Source organism: Salvelinus alpinus, chromosome 15 (genome assembly GCF_045679555.1).
Source record: "Salvelinus alpinus chromosome 15, SLU_Salpinus.1, whole genome shotgun sequence".
Lineage (NCBI taxonomy): Eukaryota > Metazoa > Chordata > Actinopteri > Salmoniformes > Salmonidae > Salvelinus > Salvelinus alpinus.
The window spans coordinates 23,346,724-23,368,101 of record NC_092100.1 but is presented as its reverse complement, the minus strand read 5'-3'; the positions used below and the strand labels follow the sequence as shown (position 1 = coordinate 23,368,101).

Genomic DNA, 21,378 nt, shown 5'->3' with positions numbered 1-21,378 from the left:
GTGAAATGTTATTACAATGTCATAGACTACTATATTAAACATCATTGACAGAGGTGAGATTGACCACTCATTGGCATATCCGATTTGAACCATAGGGTTCCAAAGGTTGAGGTCACTGAATTTCAGAATACCCAGAAGACTTTGAACAACTGATCCACTACTTAGAATATTGAAGATTGATATTTTGAGGTTGAATTTTACCTCAAAGAATTGTCTGATAAAGATGATGATTATTTGTTTCCCAACTGATATTGTTGATATGTTCATTATATGATAAAATAGTAGCCATATGTGCAGTGTAAATATGTATGTTTTCTTTAAACATGTATTATTGGAGAAATTCTACAGGAAATGGCTCTGAGTATTGTGATCAATGATTAAAATGGCTAAGATAATGATCTTAACATGTCTTTTGATGTTGCTCTGAGTGCTCACAACCGACAGTCACTTAGTATGCTTCTGTATGTCTAGCACATTATAAAGTGTGATAGAATATAGGCAGTCATGGTGATTCTATGAGTTATATTTTTTGTGTTGTGGATGAGCTTAGAGGGAACTATGGTGTTGAAGGCTGAGCTATAGTCAATGAACATACGTCTCATGTCTGAGCAGTTGAATTGCGACTCCACTTTGTCTCTGTACTGATATTTTGCCTGTTTGATTGCATTATGGAGGGAATAACTACACTGTTTGTATTCAACCATATTCCCAGTCCACTTGCCGTGGTGAAATGCAGTGGTTCGTGCATTCAGTTTTGCGCGAATGATGCTATCTATCCACAGTTTTTGGTTTTGGTAGGTTTTAATAGTCACAGCGGGAACAACATCCCCTATACACTTCCTGATTAACTAGTCACCGTGTCTGTGTATATGTCAATGTTATTCTCAGAGGCAACCCGGAATATATCCCAGTCTGCGTGATCAAAACAATCTTGAAGCATCGATTCCGAGTCGTCAGAATAGCGTTGAATAGACCTTAGCACAGGTACTTCCTGTTTGAGTTTCTGCCTATAGGAAGGGAGGAGCAGAATGGAGACGTGATCTGATTTGCCGAAGGGAGGGCGGGGGAGGGCCTTTTAGCCATCCTGTAAGGTGGAGTAACAATGGTTGAGAGTTTTTGATGCGCGGGTACTACAGGCAATGTGTTGATAGGACTTTGGTAGCGTTTTCTTCAAATTTGCTTGGTTAAAAATCCCAGCTACAATAAATGCAGCCTCAGGATATGTGGTTTCCAGTTTGCACAAAGTCCAGTGTAGTTCCTTGAGGGCCATCGTGGTATTGGCTTGAAGGGTAATATACACGGCTGTGACTATAACCGAAGAGAAATCTCTTAGGAGGTAATACGGTCTGCATTTGATTGTGAGATATTCTAGGTTGGGTGAACAAAATAACTTGAGTTCCTGTACGTTATCACAATCACACCATGAGTATTTAATCATGAAACATACACCACCGCCTTTCTTCTTCCCAGAGAGTTCTTTATTCCTGTCTGCGCGATGTACTGAGAACCCAGATGGCTGTATGGAAGGGGACAGTATATCTGGAGAGAGCCATGATTCTGTGAAATAGAGTATGTTACTTCTAGTCAAACTAGAAGTCCACTCCGAATACCTCTTCTCCGCCGGCGGCATCTTGAAGCAGCCTCTGGGATAAGTAAAATGCCCTGGGGGGTACGAACAAGGGATCCAATTCGGGAAAGTTGTATTTCTGGTCGTAATGCTGGTGAGTTACCGCCACTCTGATATCCAAAAGCTATTTCCGGCTGTATGTAATAGCACAAAAAACATTGTGGGCTAATAATGTAAGAAATAACATTAAAAAAAAAAAAAATACTGCAAAGTTGCTTAGGAGATAGAAGTGGAGCTGCCATGTCTGTTTTCGACCTACACCCATATCTAAACCCTTTACCCTTTGTTTTATGGACTTGTTAACAACTACATGTTGTTCTGTCAAAAGAAATTACTGCACAAAAAAAGACGCCAGTGACACTGAACCACCAACAGAGGGCAGTGTTTGGCCCCTGGTTCATGACAGATTTGGCTAATGTGATTTGATCAGATTAGAAGTTCTTATACATGCCTCGTTTTATGATAATGTTGTGGTTTTGCTGTAGCGTTATATTAACCTGTAGGCTATCTTGGGCTACAGCTAGCATCCATGTAGATAGCAAGAAATACTCACAGGAGGCGCACGAACCCCACACAATGACATACTGTAGTAAAGGGCACGAATCTCAGGTTCAATGCCCACTGTTGGTTGTACAGTATAGAGCTCTACCTACAGCACTGAGGGACATTATTGACCGCTATGCAGAGCCATATGGGAACCATTTTCACATCATACAACCAGAGATTTAACTCCCCAACGGACCGGATATGGATATGTGACCTATAACTGTAACAACAACTTTGACTGTTACTGCATGTAGCCCTACAGTACTGCATTTTGTTATTTAACCACTGCACTAAATTATGAATGCAGGGGAAGATCTTTCCATTGTTTACAGTACAAATACTCAGTGGAAACATTTGCAATGTATTTGTTTACACTTTAAAAACCCATCCAAGCATTGATCATGGGTTTGAAGAACAGACCCACAGTAAAATCGATTGCTGCGCGTTAAAAGTGATGGGGTAATGGAATGCAGAGTGAACAACAAGCCAGGCCGCTCCTTTAAGTATTATGTTTTTCATGGCTGACTTCAATCATTAGTTGCTTTTATGGGGATCATTCATCAGTGCTGGTCTGTTTTTTAGGGATGTCTGGTTTCTCTGAGCAAAGAGCAGAGGAGCCCAGCACATCTCATCTGCCTTCTCTCTCTCTCTAGCCAGAAGACTCCATGTGGACTTCAGCACAGCTTGGCTTCCCTGGTAAACTGCTTTTGGGGAGTTGTTGTTGTGATACAACCCGCACTCTTCCAAATCATGAGATTAACTTTTTGGGGAACCAAGTTAGTTTTTTTCATTACCCTCTCCACTCTGCTGAGACAGAATCAAAGTAGTTATTCAGGGATTACGGTATCTGGTTTAATTTAATGTACAAAGCTATCCCTGGTGCAATGAGCCTTGCAAAAGTTCCTCACCCATTAACACCCATTAACACCCAGCCTTGCTAAAGTACCATTATCAAGTCCTTTTCAGTGACATCATTTTTGGGAATTTAGTTTTTTTAGTCAGGTTTTCAAAGAGAATTGGAAAACGGACCTCACTTTCTGATTTGACATAGTATTTTGGTGAGTCATTGGTAGGTTGACAGCCCCAGATGCAGAGTCCACACTGTGTGCCTGCCTGGTGTAGTGAGAAACTACAGCCAAAGTATTTGCTGTGTTTATGCGTCCGAGTGAAATTGAACAAGTCATGTTGTGGAAATGCAATCTGCGCCAATAAGTGAATCCACATGGACCCACAAGCCAGCTAGCACAGCCACCTAACCAGCTCTGACTCTCTGCCATTTACGTCTAACCAAAGGCCTCCTCTGTTGAAGCACGCACCAGCATTGATGTGTTCCGTTACCCTTTCCAACCATTCACACTATAGCAAAATGAAGAGCGATTTTTACTCACAACATTGACTGTAATATGGAAGCATTCAAACTCACACCAATCAATTGAAAAGCATTACAATATTTAATTACTGCTTATTATACAGTGTTAGTATAGTAGCAAAACCTATGATGTTGATACAATTAAAATGAATGACCATAGCACCAGAATCATTCATTTTCATACTGTAGGTACATATGATTCTTAAAAACATCTTTGGATAATACATAGCAAACAAGCACCTTGTTCAATTCAGTACCAATGCCCATGTATTCGAGACACAGTTTACACTTCAAGTATGAATATAAAAAAATACACACATATCATAAGTTACAAATCTTAACTGTTATTAAAAAAAAGAAATAAACAGGATTACCCTTCTACAAAATGTATGGCACATAGTGCATCAAGTATTCTTAACATTTCTGATACAGACCTCATCATAGTACAATTGCCTATCAAACAAGAATGATAGCCAAAGGTTTTCTAGCTGCATTATCTGACAAAAGTTATATTCTGCATCTATGAAACTTTGGTTAAAGCTTAACATCGGAGTACCAGCATGGCAGGGTTGCCAAAACCCAGTTACAGTGGTCACAGTGACATAATTTCACCTAAATGATGATAGGGTTCCTTCAGGCAGGTTTCCTTATGTAGTTCGGCATATATCTAGCAACCCTCCAGCTTGGTCGTCAGCTACATTAATAAGAGGACCATGATATTTTCTGCAAAGCATTTTGGGCATTATGCTGTAATAAGTAGTACATTTACATTTACAGGCATGAAGGCCGAACGTATTCATTCAAAGGGTGTCGAGGTTGTGCTACAGCTAATGTCAGTTCCAATGGCACTATTATGTTCCTTCTCAAGATTAGAGGTAATTTCAGTAGTTATAAAAGCACCATTCAATGATCCTCTTTCAAGTTGGTGGTTACTTACACACACTACAATCTGTAATACCTTTTCAGCATCAAACAGTAAACCAAACAGTGGCTTCTCGGCTGTTAGTATTCTAATGTATCATTACATATCATTACAGAATAAATATGGTCAAACGTAAATATTTTACAATAATGATGAAATTCTTCTCATGAGAATTGATTCTTGTGAGAGGTAGGGTCACATGCACCTATAGGACCTAGAAGAGACATGATCTGGAAAACAATATCACAAATGTACTGAGACAAACTAGCTACTGACTGGAGATGAGAGCTTGACCTTGACTTAGCACCTCTTACATGATGTAGACAACAGTTGCCACCATATTAATGAACTAAATATATATATAAATAACTGTTTTCCAGGTCACAACGCCAATGATTTAGTGTCTATTTGGTTGTCTCTCTATGACCTGCTAGATAAATCATTCTAATTACATGTCAGTCAGACAGTAGTCAGTAAGTCATTGGGCTCTGAAAAGTTTTCAGTACTATTACACAACAGAACAGCGAGGATTAATCTGTGATGCAGGACTCCTCACCTACGACCTTTGACGTTTGAGATAAGGCAAGTCTGTGTGACCATTAGTAGAAGAATACACAACAACAGTTGTACACAAAGCCTAGCTAACTGATTGGCAAACGATTCTTTCCCGAAAAACCCATGTCTGGCGCAACTTTGGTTTTAGAAGTGGTGGGAACATCATACATTTTTTTATCCTGTCGGATAAACACTCCAAACAGCCTACCCAATCACTCGGAGGCATCTGCATGGTCCTAAAGCACACTGTTGCCTCGTTTTGTATCACATTCCAATAATAAAACTGGACAAAATGCAATTTCAGAATATGGGAGGGACATGTCCCCCCATCCCCAGTGAAAGTTGCAGCCCTGTCTGGACGTATCTTCTGATCTGGAGAATTCTCCTTCCTTGATCTTTGTAACATTTTTAAGCTTATATCATTTTGGGTTATTACTAATCAAATCACAACAAAAACATAATTTATCAGAACATTTTTGCAGGAATTCACAATTACCCTTTTTCCATAACACTATAAGTTAATACAATTCAAATATTTATTGAGATGTTCCATTTACCCAACAAAAAGTTGTCTTTTTTGTATAAAAATGTAAATAGTTGTACCAGTTCTATAATGACTAATTCATGTTTCCTTTCAGAGTTCCATAAGAACATTTTACCCTTATGAGATGAGTAAGCTCTTGAAACCATGAGAGGATTCTTCTGGCCCCAAAATATGATTGTGTCCCTTTATGCGACTCTACAATGCTGGAATATGTGAGATTGTCTGACAGTCTGCTTTCGATATTCCAATGCACAGAGGTATTTGGTTACCATTACAATTACAAACACTAGTGAGGTCAGACGTAACAGACGTAGCTCATCTTCAGAGTTATTGGTTCTGCTGAAGGACCCTTTATAGCTATATATATCTCTCTTGAAGATTATTATTTATTTTGCAATTTGAATGGAATTGAAGGAGAGAGAGACTGTTTGCACATGCTTGGATTTAAATCAACAATATTCGAGTGATAGGCTGTTTTAAAACTCTGCAGCTGCAATAATAAAAACAATAAAAACAAATATGGTGATGCCCGAAAGCACAATGGTGATATGTAAATTAGATGCGCATTCGATCCTTATATTACTGTAGAATAGGCTATGCTGCAGAAAATGTAGGCCTACCTATCACAAGAAAAAAAGTTATCGTGATGAGATGATAGGTCTACACGCATTGTGAACTGTGCTCCATACTGAGATGGGCTGTTTGTCCCCACCATGAGCATTGATGATTGATCACGCAGAGAGCAGAGAGAAGGCCGTAGAGAAACCAGATTTAGACATCGCATATAATTTAACAGTTCCATTTCACGCCATGCTGTTGATATAAATAATTTTTATTATAATTTACCGGTTTCTCGCAGTTATTTTTCCCGGGAAAAGGGAGTGGTTTTGGGCGGTAAATCTTGGTAACTAGGTTCCTGTCATTAAACCCTAGTGATGAAGGGAGGAAAGGGATGGCAACCTTCACAAATTAAGTGCATTGGATCCCCAGACGCTCTGGTTTCACTTCCTGGTCTGATTTTGGGAGAACGTTGAGAGACCGTTGGGAGACCATTGGGAGATGGTTGGGTTGAGGTTTGGTCCCTGACCATCACTGGACATAAACCAGCAGGCTGTTGTGAGGCTGGGGAATGCACTTCCCACAGAACCCACCACAACGACCATAGATTCTTGCCCCATCCTACAGACAGAGGGAGAAATAAGAATGAAATGGAGTGGGACAGGACGAATAACTTTCCATAAAGAAATAAGATTTTATTAATGCTACTAGAAATTCCTAGACTAGAATCATAACAGGGGACAATTCAGATTAATAGGAGGGTTTAGAGTACAGTTATTCAGAACACCAGAATCCTAGAGTTCTCCTTACCTCTGATCTGTGGACTTTGACAGAGACATAGTTGCCCTGTGAGGTCCACTTGGTTGCCTCAGCCACCTTCAGACCAGTCCCTATGAGGTTGATGCTAAACTGGCCCTGTGGAAGAACACCACAGTGATTACAATAGACCTCAAACCAACTTCTCTTGAACAAACTGAAATTGTTTTAAAGTGGACCTGATCAGGATTCAAATACATTCAATTAGTCTGTATCTCATTTCCATTCCAGGGGCTGACAACGAAAGCAGTACCACGGTTCAGTGGACAGACACACTGAGCTACACTGGACGGTTCAATGTGATTATGTGGTTACTCCACTGGTGGAAACTGGGAACACGTACGATTTTACTCCAGTTAACAGACTGGACATGTCAGGTCAATAAAACCCATTCAGACAGAACTGTATTTCAATACTTGCCCAGGAAAGGTTGGCTCAAGGCCCCCATCAAAACATACAGACATACAGATTACAGTCTATAAATTACAGACTCAAAAATGGTCTCTGTTTCCTACCTGAGGACACTTGGCAGCACTGTAGCAGTCTCCTGCTGTGGCGAAGGGGACGGGACGACCAAACAGGGTCTCTGAGAACTTCAGGTCTGTGGCTGATACATAACACCGAGACACAGAGCATATGGTTAAATCAATACACGATCAATAGACAGACAAAGAGCATATGCAGGTTACAATCAATACACAGAGACATGAGTTCCAGTAAGAGACAAGGCACTCTAAGCAACTGCCCTGGCCTAAAGCACATCAGAGGTTAAACCACATGACGTTTAAGATGAGCTTAGTTACTCTGGGTATTTCTACTTTATTGTCAGACATGATGACCATGACCAGTGCTCCTCACTTTATCTGCCTCTGTCTCTCTCTCTCTGTCTCACTCACTCTCTCGCTGTCTCTCTCTTCCTCTCTCTCTCTTTTTGTCTCTATCTGAAAAGGCGGTAAAGTTCATGAGAAACGCATTACACAGCTAGAGCAGCTCATAACCTTCTCTTCATCTTGAAACCATTATTATAGTCAAGCCGCCCCAAATCTAAATGAGTTCCATGCAGTGGGAGGGGAGGGCCTTGTGTGCTGGGAACATGTGCTGTCAGGACCAGAGTAGACAGGGGATGGGGTGGGAAGATGACTACATGTGTTCTGTGGAGTAGTGTAGTGGAGGGCAGTGGGCTCCCTCCTCCTAGCTGCACACAGATATAAATACCACTAATCCGGACCATGCCACATATGCACTAATCTAAGACATGCTCAGGGACAACTGGAGAGGTGTGGCTGGATGTCGTAATGGGCAGAGGAATATCGCTGGAGATGTTGCGTGTGTGTGTGTGTGTGCGAGAGAGTATGAGCGAGGGAGTATGCATGTGTGTGTCAGAGAACACAAGATATTTTGTGTGTTTACAAGCATTTGTGTGTATATGAGTATGCCTGTGTGTTACCATGTGTCTGTGTAAGTGTGTGTCTCAAGGAGCCCATGCGTTGTCAACTCTATGCCAGTGATCTGAACAAGGCCTGTTGAAAAGCATTATCATGATTTCTGTGCTGAGTCTGAGGGTGTGGCGAAAGGCGGTGAAAATTGTATTTGGTGAGCGAATCCGTTTTTTTATGAGGTGGGCGAGAGGATCGGGCTGTGTGCAGGGGTAAAACAACATGGATGTGTGGTCTCATTGTAGTGGAGTGGTCAGTCAATCACATGGTCATTACTCACTCATTATCCTCAGTGAGCTGATGTCCAGACGGACCTTATGGAAGAGAGTGTATCCCGCTGCAGAGTAATCGTTCCTGCAGTCACAGTCCTGCCTTCTGCTGTCGTTGTAGGGGCAATCAAAAGGATTCAGCAACCTAGACATAAAAAATTTGGTTTCATGTCACGCCTACTCCCGTTCCCTCTCTCCAGCGTTCAACGTCGCCGGTCTACTAACCACCGGTCCTGGCAACCCACATTACGCACACCTGGCAACCATCATTATGCACACCTGGACTTCATTACCTTGATTACTTCCCCTTTATTTAGCCGTCAGTAGCCTCAGTCTTCAGGAAGTATTGGTTTTGTTCACGTTCAGTACGCTTCTTCTGTTCTGTTTATCTGCTTATTCTCATTATTAAACTCACCTTCTGCATTTGCTTCATGACTCCTAGCATATGCGTTACAGAATACTGCCTCTGAAAAAAATGGAAGCAGCAGAAGATAACCCCATCTTCATGATGGTCGAGGAACTACTCCACCAACACCACGACCAACTGGCTCTACTGGGTACAACCATGAAGGAGGTCCTCCCCGTTCTTCACCGCATCAACACCACCACAGAGGTTCTCCATACCTCTGATGGAGGGCCTCCTACCACGGGTCGTCACAGTGAGCCAGTCCCCCAGCCTTCCGCCCTGCCCGACGGTCCCTTCCGCAGATGTATGACGGTACTCCATCGAGATGCCGTGGCTATCTTCTCCAGTGCTCCCTCTATTTCGCCTATCAGACGGGAGCCCCCACCATCGAGAAGACCAAGGTGACCACAGTCATTTCCCTGCTGACCGGACAGGCGTTGTAGTGGGCTACGGCCATCTGGGAGAGAGGGGGAGCTGGGTCCCTATGAGAGGTTCATGGCTCTGTTCAGGGCGGTCTTCGACCATCCTCCAAAGAGCAGAGAGGCATGTGAGCGACTTTTCCAACTCCAGCAGGGTGCTCAGACTGCTGCGGAGTACGAGGACGGGATGAGCCGGTGCTCCACACTCTATTCCACAGTGGACTGTGCGAGGAGGTCCAGACGGAGTTGGCATGTCGGGATGACAAATATCCTTGGACCTTTGGACTGTGGCAGCTTCCAGCGGACGGGATGAGCCAGTGCTCCACACTCTATTCCACAGTGGACTGTGCGAGGAGGTCTAGAAGTCCAGGAGTTGGCATGTCGGGATGACAACATATCCTTGGACGCTCTCATCGCGATGGCCATCCGTCTGGATAACCTTCTTCGGGAGCAGTGGTGTCCACCTCGCCTCCCTCCTTTGGCTGTGCTGAGGCAGAGCCTGAACCCATGGAGGTAGGGGCCTCACACCTCTCTGCGGCAGAGCGGCGTCGCCGTAGACATCTGGGCCTCTGTCCCTTTTGAAGCCAGGAGGGGCACCAGCTTTAGCGGTGTCTGGTGCGTCCCAACCCGGGGTCCACTCCCAGGGTAGGCATAAGTATTCCATTATCATTTTCTTCCGCCAAACCCTTTCTGGTTCCCATTTCACTGGCTGGCTGACCCTCAAGGTGCCGCTGGGAATTTCATCGACCAGGCCCTTGCCTCCTCCCTGAACTTAACTTCATACCCGCTCTCCTCTCCTTTTCCTGTCCAAGCGACCATTGGGATCCAGCCCAATTACGCACATTTTTTAACTATTTAACTAGGCAAGTCAGTTAAGAACAAATTATTTTTTTCAATGACGGCCTAGGAACAGTGGGTTAACTGCCTGTTCAGGGGCAGAACGACAGATGTGTACCTTGTCAGCTCGGGGATTTGAACTTGCAACCTTTCAGTTACTAGTCCAACGCTCTAACCACTAGGCTACCCTGCCGCCACATCACAGCCCACCTCACCCTGACCGTGGGACCCATGCACCAGGGAAGCCTTTTCTTCCTCATCACCACCGCACCTGTACACAAAGTCTTCCTTGGCCTCCTGTTGCTCCAACTTCATAACCCCACCATTTTCTGGTCGAGGGTGAGAATCACTGCCTGGGGACCAGGATGCCAGAGGACCTGCTTTCCTGCACCCTGTGGTTCCACTTTGGTAGAGGGTCCTGTGAGTGGCTTCCAGCCTATCAATCTGTCCTCCCGAATAATTGGCCCCTTGTGTTGGGACATAGATGTGGACATCCGCCAGGCTCTGGAGAGGGAACCCGCTCCTGCTACCTGCCCTCCAGAACGCATCTACGTCTCCACAGGGGTGGGAGATCGGATGTTGACCTGGGCAAACACATCCCTCGCCACTGGACACCCAGGTATCACCCACACCATCCAATCCCTCTCTTTGATAAATACTGGTGGCCCACCTTGGCGCAGGACGTCGCACACTATGTCAACTCATGCACCGTATGAATCCAATCCAAATCTCTCCGGCACGCTCCAGCAGGTAAACTACTCCCCCTTCCCGTGCCTCAGCGGCCTTGGTCAAATCTGTCCATAGACTTTGTAAGTGATGTCTTCCTTTCTGATGGTTATACCACTATTATGGCCGTTGTTGACAGATTCTCTACATCCTACTGTTTTATCCCTCTCTGGTCTACCTACTGCTCTCCAGGTCGCTGAGGCACTATTCCAGCAGGTCTTCCGGCACTATGGCCTTCCAGAGGACATAGTTTCCGACCGTGGTCCCCATTTCACATCGCGGTTCTGGAAAGCCTTCATGGATAAGCTTGGTGCCACGATCAGCCTCACATTCAGGTTCCAGCCTCAGTCCAACGGGCAGGTGGGGAGTTTCCTAAGGAGTCACTGCCAGGACCGGCAGGGGTAGTGGGCCCGGTTCCTTCCCTGGGCAGAATACACCCAGAACTCACTTCGTCACTCCTCCACTCCCTTCCAGTGCATTCTGGGATATCAGCTGACCTTGGCTCTGTGGACTCCGAGCCAGACTGAGGCCCCTGCAGTGGACGAGTGGTTCCGATGTGCAGAGGACGTGTGGAATGCCGCCCATGTAAGGCTCCTGTCCTCAGTCAGAAGGATCAGGCGGACCGGCATCGCAGTGAGGCTCCCGTGTTCCATCCTGGTGATCGCGTCTGGCTCTCCACCAGGAACCTCTCATTCCCCCTCTGGTTTTGCTCATGTTCAGTACGCTTCTTCTGTTTTGTTTATCTGCTTATTATCATTATAAAACTCACCTTCTGCACCTGCTTCCTGACTCCTAGCATATACGTTACAATACATTGCTTACATGTAATGACTTTTTGAATGAATGTTCATATAGAATCATATACAGTATTATAGTGTATTCTGTCCATAAACAGAAAATGAATTCAGCACAGACACAGGGTAATCCGGTTTCAATGAGCACACCTGTATCCATAGACCTCTGAGTAGTTGTCTGTCTGACCACTCCGCAGCGTAACATATTCCTTAGGGAAATCAGTCTGCATCTCAGCACAGTAGATCTAGGAAGAAACACATTGAGACAACAATTGCTGAATCCTGGCCTGGAAATTATTAATGATGAAGTGATAGTCAGTGATTCTGACAGAGAGCACACACCTGTAGTATCCTGGACTTGACTTTCAGGTAGTACTCCCCATCCATCCTCACCCCCTGTATCATCTGGACCTCTCTGCAGGATGTCAACAACTGACCTAAAATCAGAAATAAGACGGAGCACCTTTAGGGCTGGATTCAATCCGTATCACCAAAGCATCGTGGAAGTTCAGCGCTATAGCTCGTTTGAAATCTAAAGGCAATGTTCCTGCATTCACGGTAAGCGCTGCTTATGTCGTCGGCTCAATCGGAAATTACCTTCACATTTTAATGAGGATCTTCTGTGATACTTCTGCAAAAACGATTGAATCCAGTCCTTAGTGTTACAGTTTTATAGGATGGTATGTAGGTCAATTTCAACATAACAATATACTTTACATCGCAAATGTACATGATCTACCATCATGTTTTTTCAGTAAAAGTCTCGATTCTTTTAACTTCTTATGGCTGCAGGGGCAGTATTGAGTAGCTTGGATGAAAGGTGCACAGAGGTGCCCATAGTTAACTGTCTGCTCCTCAGTCCCAGTTGCTAATATATGCATATTATTACTCATATTGGATAGAAAACACTCTGAAGTTTCTAAAACTGTTTGAATGATGTCTGTGAGTATAACAGAACTCATATGGCAGGCAAAAACCTAAGAAAAAATCCAAACAGGAAGTGGGAAATCTGAGGTTGGTCGATTTTCAACCAAGACCCTATTGAATACACAGTGGGATATGGATAAGTTTGAACTTCCTACGGCTTCCACTAGATGTCAACAGTCTGTAGAACCTTGTTTGATGCCTCTACTGTGAAGGGGGGCCGAATGAGAGGGGATTGAGTAAGGTCTATCATGACCTGACCATGCTCTGACCATGCGCGTTCACATGAGAGGGAGCTCTGTTCCATCGCACATCTGAAGTCAGTGTAATTCTCCGGTTGGAACGTTACTGAAGATTTATGTTAAAAACATTCTAAAGATTGATTCAATACATCGTTTGACATGTTTCTACTGACTGTTACGTCTGCTTTTAGTGAACGCGCTTCCTGACTTTGATTTGTTTACCAAACACGCTAACTAAAATAGCTATTTAGACATAAATGATGGACATTACTGAACAAAACAAACATTTCTTGTGGAAGTGTGAGTCTGGGAGTGCATTCCGACGAAGATCAGCAAAGGTAAGTGAAGATTTATACTGCTTTTTATGAGTTTTGTTGACTGCACAATTTGGCGGGTAACTGTATGGCTTCCTTTTGTGGCTGAACCCTGTTCTCAGATTATTGAATATTGTGCTTTTGCCGTAAAACTTTTTGAAATCTGACATAGCGGTTGCATTAAGAACAATTTATCTTTAATTCTATGTAAAACATGTATCTTTCATCAAAGTTTATGATGAGTATTTATGTTATTTGACGTGGCTTTCTGCAATTTCTCTGGATATTTTGGAGGCATTTCTGAACATGGCGCAAATGTAAACTGAGGTTTTTGGATATAAATATGAACTTAATCGAACAAAACATATATGTATTGTGTAACATAAAGTCCTATGAGTGTCATCTGATGAAGATCATCAAAGGTTAGTGATTCATTTTATCTCTATTTCTGCTTTTTGTGACTCCTGTCTTTGGCTGGAAAAATGACTGTGTATGTCTGTGATTTTGGGGTGACCTAACATAATCGTTTGTGGTGCTTTAGCTGTAAAGCCTATTTGAAATCAGACACTTTGGTGGGATTAACAACAAGATTACCTTTAAAATGGTATAAGATACATGTATGTTTGAGGAATTTTAATTATGAGATTTCTGTTGTTTGAATTTGGCGTCCTGCACTTTCACTGGCTGTTGTCATATCATCCAGTTAACGGGATTGCAGCCATAAGAAGTTGGGGCAGTGCACTCAAAAACATAATTTATATATATATATAGTTGAAGTCGGAAGTTTACATACACTTAGGTTGGAGTCATTACAACTCGTTTTTCAACCACTCCACAAATTTCTTGTTAACAAACTATAGTTTTGGCAAGTCGGTTAGGACATCTACTTTGTGCATGACACAAGTAATTTTTCCAACAATGGTTTACAGACAGATTATTTCACTTATAATTCACTGTATCACAATTCCAGTGGGTCAGAGGTTTACATACACTAAGTTCACTGTGCCTTTAAACAGCTTGGTAAATTCCAGAAAATTATGTAATGGCTTTAGAAGCTTCTGATAGGCTAATTGACATCATATGAGTCAATTGGAGGTGTACCTGTGGATGTATTTTAAGGCCTACCTTCAAACTCATTGCTTCTTTGCTTGACATTATGGGAAAATCAAAAGAAATCAGCCAAGACTTCATTGTAGACCTCCACAAGACCTCCACAAGTCTGGTTCATCCTTGGGAGCGCCTGAAGGTACCACGTTCATCTGTACAAACAATAGTACGCAAGTATAAACACCATGGGACCACGCAGCCGTCATACCGCTGAGGAAGGAGACGCGTTCTGTCTCCTAGAGATTAACGTACTTTAGTGTGAAAAGTGCAAATCAATCCCAGAACAACAGCAAAGGACCTTGTGAAGATGCTGGAGGAAACAGGTACAAAAGTATCTATATCCACAGTAAAACGAGTCCTATATCAACATAACCTGAAAGGCCGCTCAGCAAGGAAGAAGCCACTGCTCCAAAACCGCCATAAAAAAGCCAGACTACGGTTTGCAACTGCACATGTGGACAAAGATTGTACTTCTTGGAGAAATGTTCTCTGGTCTGATGAAACAAAAATAGAACTGTTTGGCCATAATGACCATCGTTATGTTTGGAGGAAAAAGGGGGATGTTGCAAGCCGAAGAACACCATCCCAACTGTGAAGCACGGGGGTGGCAGCATCATGTTGTGGGGGTGCTTTGCTGCAGGAGGGACTGGTGCACTTCACAAAATAGATGGCATCCTGAGGCAGGAAAATTATGTGGATGTATTGAAGCAGCATCTCAAGACATCAGTCAGGAAGTTAAAGCTTGTTCGCAAATGGGTCTTTCAAATGGACAGTGACCCCAAGCATACTTCCAAAGTTGTGGCAAAATGGCTTAAGGACAACAAAGTCAAGGTATTGGAGTGGCCATCACAAAGCTCTGACCTCAATCTTATAGAAAATGTGTGGGCAGAACAGAAAAAAGCGTGTGCGAGCAAGGAAGCCTACAAACCTGACTCAGTTACACCAGCTCTGTCAGGAGGAATGGGCCAAAATACACCCAACTTATTGTGGGAAGCTTGTCGAAGGCTACCCGAAACGTTTCACCCAAGTTAAACAATTTAAAGGCAATGCTACCAAATACTAATTGAATGTATGTAAACTTCTGACCCACTGGGAATGTGATGAAAGAAATAAAAGCTGAAATAAATCATTCTCTCTACTATTATATTGACATTTCACATTCTTAAAATAAAGTGGTGCTCCTAACTGACATAAGACAGGGAATTTTTACTCTGATTAAATGTCAGGAATTGTGAAATATGTAGCTTAAATGTATTTGGCTAAGGTGTATGCCGCCGGGGCAGCAGGTAGTTTAGTGGTTAGAGCGTTGGATTAGTAACCGAAATGTTGCAAGATCAAATCCCTGACCTGACAAGGTAAAAATCTGCCGTTCTGGCCCTGAACAAGGTAGTTAACCCACTGTTCCTAGGCCGTCATTGAAAAAAATAATTTGTTCTTAACTGACTTGCCTAGTTAAATAAAGGTACAATATTTTTTTTTTATATGTAAACTTCCAACTATATATATATATATATATATATATATCTATATATATATATATATATATATATATATATATATATATATATACACTATGAGGTTCAAATAACAAAATTATGATAATGCACTTTTAGTGTAAGAGCTGTTTGAAAAGACCACCTGAAATTTCAGCTTGTTTGGCTGGGTTGGGGAGACATCACTAGGCGATATATTGTCAGTCAATTGACCAATAACATATTGTAAGTCAATTGACCAATATCAAAGAGAGTGTGCCCTCCTCTCTGCCAATAACAGCTAGTTTTCAGGTTGCACATCCCTCCCAATAGGCTTCTCCAATTACTGTGGGGGAGCTTTGCTGGTGACACTATCTGTGATTTATTTACAATTCAAGGCACACTTAACCAACATGGCTACCACAGCATTCTGCAGCGATACACCATCCCATCTGGTTTGCACAGGACAATGACCCAACACACCTCCAGGCTGTGTAAGGGCTGTTTGACCAAGAAGGAGAGTGATGGAGTGCTGCATCAGATGACCTGGCCTCCACAATCACCCAACCTCAACCCAATTGAGATGGTTTGGGATGAGTTGGACAGCAGAGTGAAGGAAAAGCAGCCAACAAGTGTTCAGCATATGTGGGAACAACTTCAAGACTGTTGGAAAAGCATTCCAGGTGAAGCTGGTTGAGAGAATGCCAAGAGTGTACAAAGCTGTCATCAAGGCAAAGGGTGGCTACTTTGAAGAATCTCAAATATATAATATATTTGATTTGTTTAACACTTTTTTCCTTACTACATGATTCCATATGTGTTATTTCATAGTTTTGATGTCATCAGTATTATTCTACAATGCAGAAAATAGTACAAAATAATAAAAAACCCTGTAATAAGCTCTTCTGTTCAAACTTTTGACTGGTACTGCAGATGTAGCCTATAACTGAAGAAGAGTCTAAAGTAGACTTCACATAGTTCTTGTAAATAGGTCAAAAAATGAAAGTGCTCAACAACAAAACGCTGCAAGCATTCCAATAAATAAACAGCAGGAAAAACTCATGAAGATGCTTGTTAAGGTGTGAGTATGAGCTCAACACTGGGGGGCCTTGCTGAAAACAAGAACATCTATCTTTATTTATATTCTCTATTATTGTTCCTGTGTGGTTGGAGTCCAGTTCTCTCTTCTGATTAGCATTAATATTTGACTGGTGAACTGGCTGTCACCCGAGCATTTTAATTTTGCCTTGATGCATGACTTGGCAAGAGACAAGCGGCACAACGCTCCAGCACAATCCCCTGGCCGTGTGTAAACATCTGCAATGTGTAGAATGAACCTGCAAACCTTGGCCAGGAACCAACTCAGCTATCACACAGGGTCAAAAGTGAAGACTGCCACAGCCCCATCCTCAGCCTCAGCCCCAGCCTCAGCCTCAGCCTCCGCCCCAGTCTCAGCCTCAGCCCCAGCCTTAGCATCAGCACCAGCCTTAGCATCAGCCCCAGCCTCAGCCCCAGCCCCAGTCTCAGCTCCAGTAAGCCCTAGTCTCAACATCAGCATCACCTCAGCTCTAGCCTCAGCCCCAGCTCTAGCCTCAGCCCCAGTTCTAGCCTCAGCCCCAGTTCTAGCCTCAGCCCCAGTTCTAGCCTCAGCCCCAGCTCTAGCCTCAGCCCCAGCTCTAGCCTCAGCCCCAGCTCTAGCCTCAGCTCCAGCCTAGCCTCAGCCCCAGCTCTAGCCTCAGCCCCAGCTCTAGCCTCAGCTCTAGCCTCAGCCCCAGTTCTAGCCTCAGCCCCAACTCTAGCCTCAGCTCCAGCCTCAGCACACTGTCTGACTGCCTCTCTGTCACCAGCGTGAGTGGAGAACTCTGACTCACTATTTATTGTTTCAGAGACCAATTGCTCAGAGAAAGGCTTAAAGACAAGGTTAAAGTTATGCCCAATTTGTTAAAATAAAGAAATAAGTTGACACTATCAGATATGGCAGTTGGCTGATATACAGCACAGTTGATTTCATTCCATTACTATACACTCCTGTTTTCCATTAATAAGCACTCCGTGGGTCAGGAAGGTTGTCAAGGAAACCACATCTAAGTTGTAGGCCTAATACTTCAGAGCGGCGCTGCATTAGCTGTAAGCACACTTTCTGAAAACTACTGTGTACAGTTCACAGGGAGAGGCTGTGTAGAAGTAGTGGAGAGGATTATTAGAGAAGTGTAGAAGTAGTGGAGAGGATTATTAGAGAAGTGTAGAAGTAGTGGAGAGGATTATTAGAGAAGTGTAGAAGTAGTGGAGACAAGTATTAGAGAGCCTGTGTAGAAGTAGTGGAGACAAGTATTAGAGAGGCTGTGTAGAAGTGTGTGCATGTGTTTGTATGTACAGTGCATTCTGAAAGTATTCAGACCCCTTGACTTTCACCACATTATGTTCCATTACAGCCTTATTCTAAAATGGATTAAATTGTGTTTTTTTCCGCATCAATCTACACACAATACCCCATAATGACGAAGCAAAAACAGGTTTTGCAAATAAAGGATCGGTGCAAGCTCTTCTGTTGGGTTGCTGGGCCACACGGCGTGCCGTGGATGATGCGATCCTTCAGCTGATAGTAGGCCATCGTCCCAGTAAACCGACAGAAGAGCTTGCACCGAACCTTCATTAGAACTACACAGGAAAAACACACCCATTGGAAGATGACTGTATGGTGAGATAAACATCAGTGGAGGCTGCTGAGGGAAGGATGGCTCATAATAATGGCTGGAATGGAGTAAATGGAATATAAACACATGGATTAAGGTGCCACCAACCTCCTGTGATACAGTGCCTTTGGAAAGTATTCAGACCCCTTGACTTGTTCCACATTTTGTTAGGTTACAGCCTTATTCTAAAATGTATTCAATAATTGCTTTCCCTCATTAATCTACACACAATTCCACATAATGACGAAGCAAAAACGGTTTATTTTAGATTTTTTGCTAATTTATAAAAAAAAAAAAACTGAAATATCACATTTACATAAGTATTCAGACCCTTTACTCAGCATTTTGTTGAAGCAGCGATTACAGCCTCGAGTCTTTTTGGGTATGATGCTACAAGCTTGGCACACCTGTCATTGTAAATAATAATTTGTTCTTAACTGACTTGCCTAGTTAAATAAAGGTTAAATGTAAAAAATATATTGGGAGTTTCTTCCATTCTTCTCTGCAGATCCTCTCAAGTTCTGTCAGGTTGGATGGGGAGCGTCGCTGCACAGCTATTTTCAAGTCTCTCCAGAGATATTCGATCGGGTTCAAGTCCGGGCTCTAGCTGGGCAACTCAAGGACATTCAGAGACTTGTCCTGAAGCCACTCCTGCATTGTTTTGGCTGTGTGCTTGGGGTTGTTGTCCTGTTGGAAGGTGAACCTTCACCCCAGCCTGAGGTCCTGAGCACTCTTGAGCAGGTTTTCATCAAGGATCTCTCTGACTAGTCTCCCAGTCCCTGCCACAGAAAAACATCCCCACAGCATGATGCTGCCACCACCATGCTTCAACGTAGGGATGGTGGCAGGTTTCCTCCAGACGTGACGCTTGGCATTCAGGCCAAATAGTTCAATTGTGGTTTCATCAGACCAGAGAATCTTGTTTCTCACGGTCTGAGAGTCCTTTAGGTGTCTTTGGCAAACTCCAAGCGGGCTGTCATGTGCCTTTTACTGAGGAGTGGCTTCCATCTGGCCACTCTATCATAAAGGCCACATTGGTGGAGTGCTGCAGAGACGGTTGTCCTTCTGGAAGTTTCTTTCATCTCCATAGAGGAACTTTGGAGCTCTGTCAGAGTGACCATCGGGTTCTTTGTCCCCTCCCTGACCAAGGCCCTTTTTCCCCGATTTCTCAGTTTGGCCGGGCAGCCAGCTCTAGGAAGAGTCTTGGTGGATCCAAGCTTTTTCCTTTTAAGTATTATGGAGGCCACTCTCTCCTTGGGGACCTTCAACGCTGCAGACATTTTTTGGTAGCCTTCCACAGATCTGTGCCTTGACACAATCCTGTCTCGGAGCAATTTCTTCGACCTCATGGCTTGGTTTTTGCTCTGACATGCACTGTCAACTGTGGGACCTTATATAGACAGGTGTGTGGCTTTCCAAATCATGTCCAATCAATTAAATTTACCACAGGTGGACTCCAAACAAGTTGTAGAGACATCTCAAGGATGATCAATGGAAACAGGATGCACCTGAGCTCAGTTTCAAGTCTCATAACAAAGGGTCTGAATACTTATGTAAATAAGGTATTTCTTTTCATTTGCAAAAATGTCAAAAACTGTTTTTGCTTTGTCATTATGGGGTATTGTGTGTAGATTGATGAGGAAAATGTTTATTTAATCATTTTTAGAATAAGGCTGTAACGAAACGAAATGTGGAAAAAGTCAATGGGGCTGAATACTTTCCGAATGCACTGTATGTAGTAGTAGTAGTAGTAGTACTGTAGAGACTCACACTCTCTCTCTCGACAGGTGGCCTGTGACTCGGGCCTCTCGGCTGGACGGCAGTGTTTGGACGGTTGGCCTTTAGAGAACAGACACTCTACCCTGCGCTCCATTACCCCCGCTCCACACGTCTGGGAGCACTGAGGAGCACATAAAGGACATCAACACAGTGAATTACATGGAAACTACTGACATATTACATACTCAATTTACAAAACGTAACTGTTGTTTCAATACCATGATCTGATACCATTTACCACTCCTCTCTCTTTCTCTCCCTCTCACCATTCTCTCCATCCCCCTCTTTCTCTCTCTCAAACACACTGAAACACACCTTGCTCCATGGGCCAACTTTCCAGTAGGCAGCTTGTGGGCAGTCCCAAAGGAGGCACTGCCTGGTGCTAGGTGGGTGAGGCTCTGGACAGTGAGGGCGGGACAGGGCGGAGGACTGGGCATCATTAGGGTGCAGGATGGAGGAGGGCTTCATGGAGCAGGACACTATACGCTGCTGGTAGCCGAGGCCACAGCTAGCAGAGCACTGGAAATCACACACAATTGAAATCACCCCTCAGTGGATAAGGATATAGAGCAATTTGTGAAATAACACTTCAATATATACATTTCTGTTTGACGACCTAGGCTAGTCAAATACTGTCGGTAAATTGTTACATCAAATGACACAAAGATAGGTGTATTTAAAGGTATGACCAGGCAGAGTGTTCCTAAACCAAGGTTCCTACTGTACCTGTGACCACTCTCCTGTTATCCACATGTGGTAGCAGGGTGCTCTGCTGCAGGGCTGGTGCAGGGCAGGGCAAGACGAGGGATCACAGAGGGCGTCCTGGACTGGGGTCAGCCCGGCCCCCACACACAGAACCTTCCTGTTCCTCATACCTTCTCCACAGGTGGCGTTACACTGCAGAGAACAGACACAGGCCAATATGAGGATCAGTCATCATGTCAACATCAAAAGGCATTAAAAGTAATACAACTGTAACCTTGTCCCCAGTCTCAATTGCTACCGCATATATGTTTGATACAA

General features: G+C 43.5%; 1 protein-coding gene across 1 annotated transcript in view; it reads right to left on the bottom strand.

Moving 5' to 3' along the window:
• Nucleotides 1–3,601: 3,601 nt before the first annotated feature.
• Nucleotides 3,602–21,378, bottom strand: part of LOC139539748 (A disintegrin and metalloproteinase with thrombospondin motifs 20-like) — a 156,204-nt gene continuing 138,427 nt past the window's right edge. Inside the window, exons 30-38 of the mRNA XM_071342989.1 lie at nt 21,082–21,252; nt 20,671–20,874; nt 20,347–20,476; nt 12,167–12,261; nt 11,975–12,069; nt 8,654–8,787; nt 7,453–7,544; nt 6,932–7,036; nt 3,602–6,742 (exon numbers count right to left, since the gene is read on the bottom strand). Of these exons, the coding sequence (XP_071199090.1) occupies nt 6,653–6,742; nt 6,932–7,036; nt 7,453–7,544; nt 8,654–8,787; nt 11,975–12,069; nt 12,167–12,261; nt 20,347–20,476; nt 20,671–20,874; nt 21,082–21,252 (1,116 nt within the window). The 3' untranslated portion in view covers nt 3,602–6,652. The remainder of the gene's footprint in view (nt 6,743–6,931; nt 7,037–7,452; nt 7,545–8,653; nt 8,788–11,974; nt 12,070–12,166; nt 12,262–20,346; nt 20,477–20,670; nt 20,875–21,081; nt 21,253–21,378) is intronic.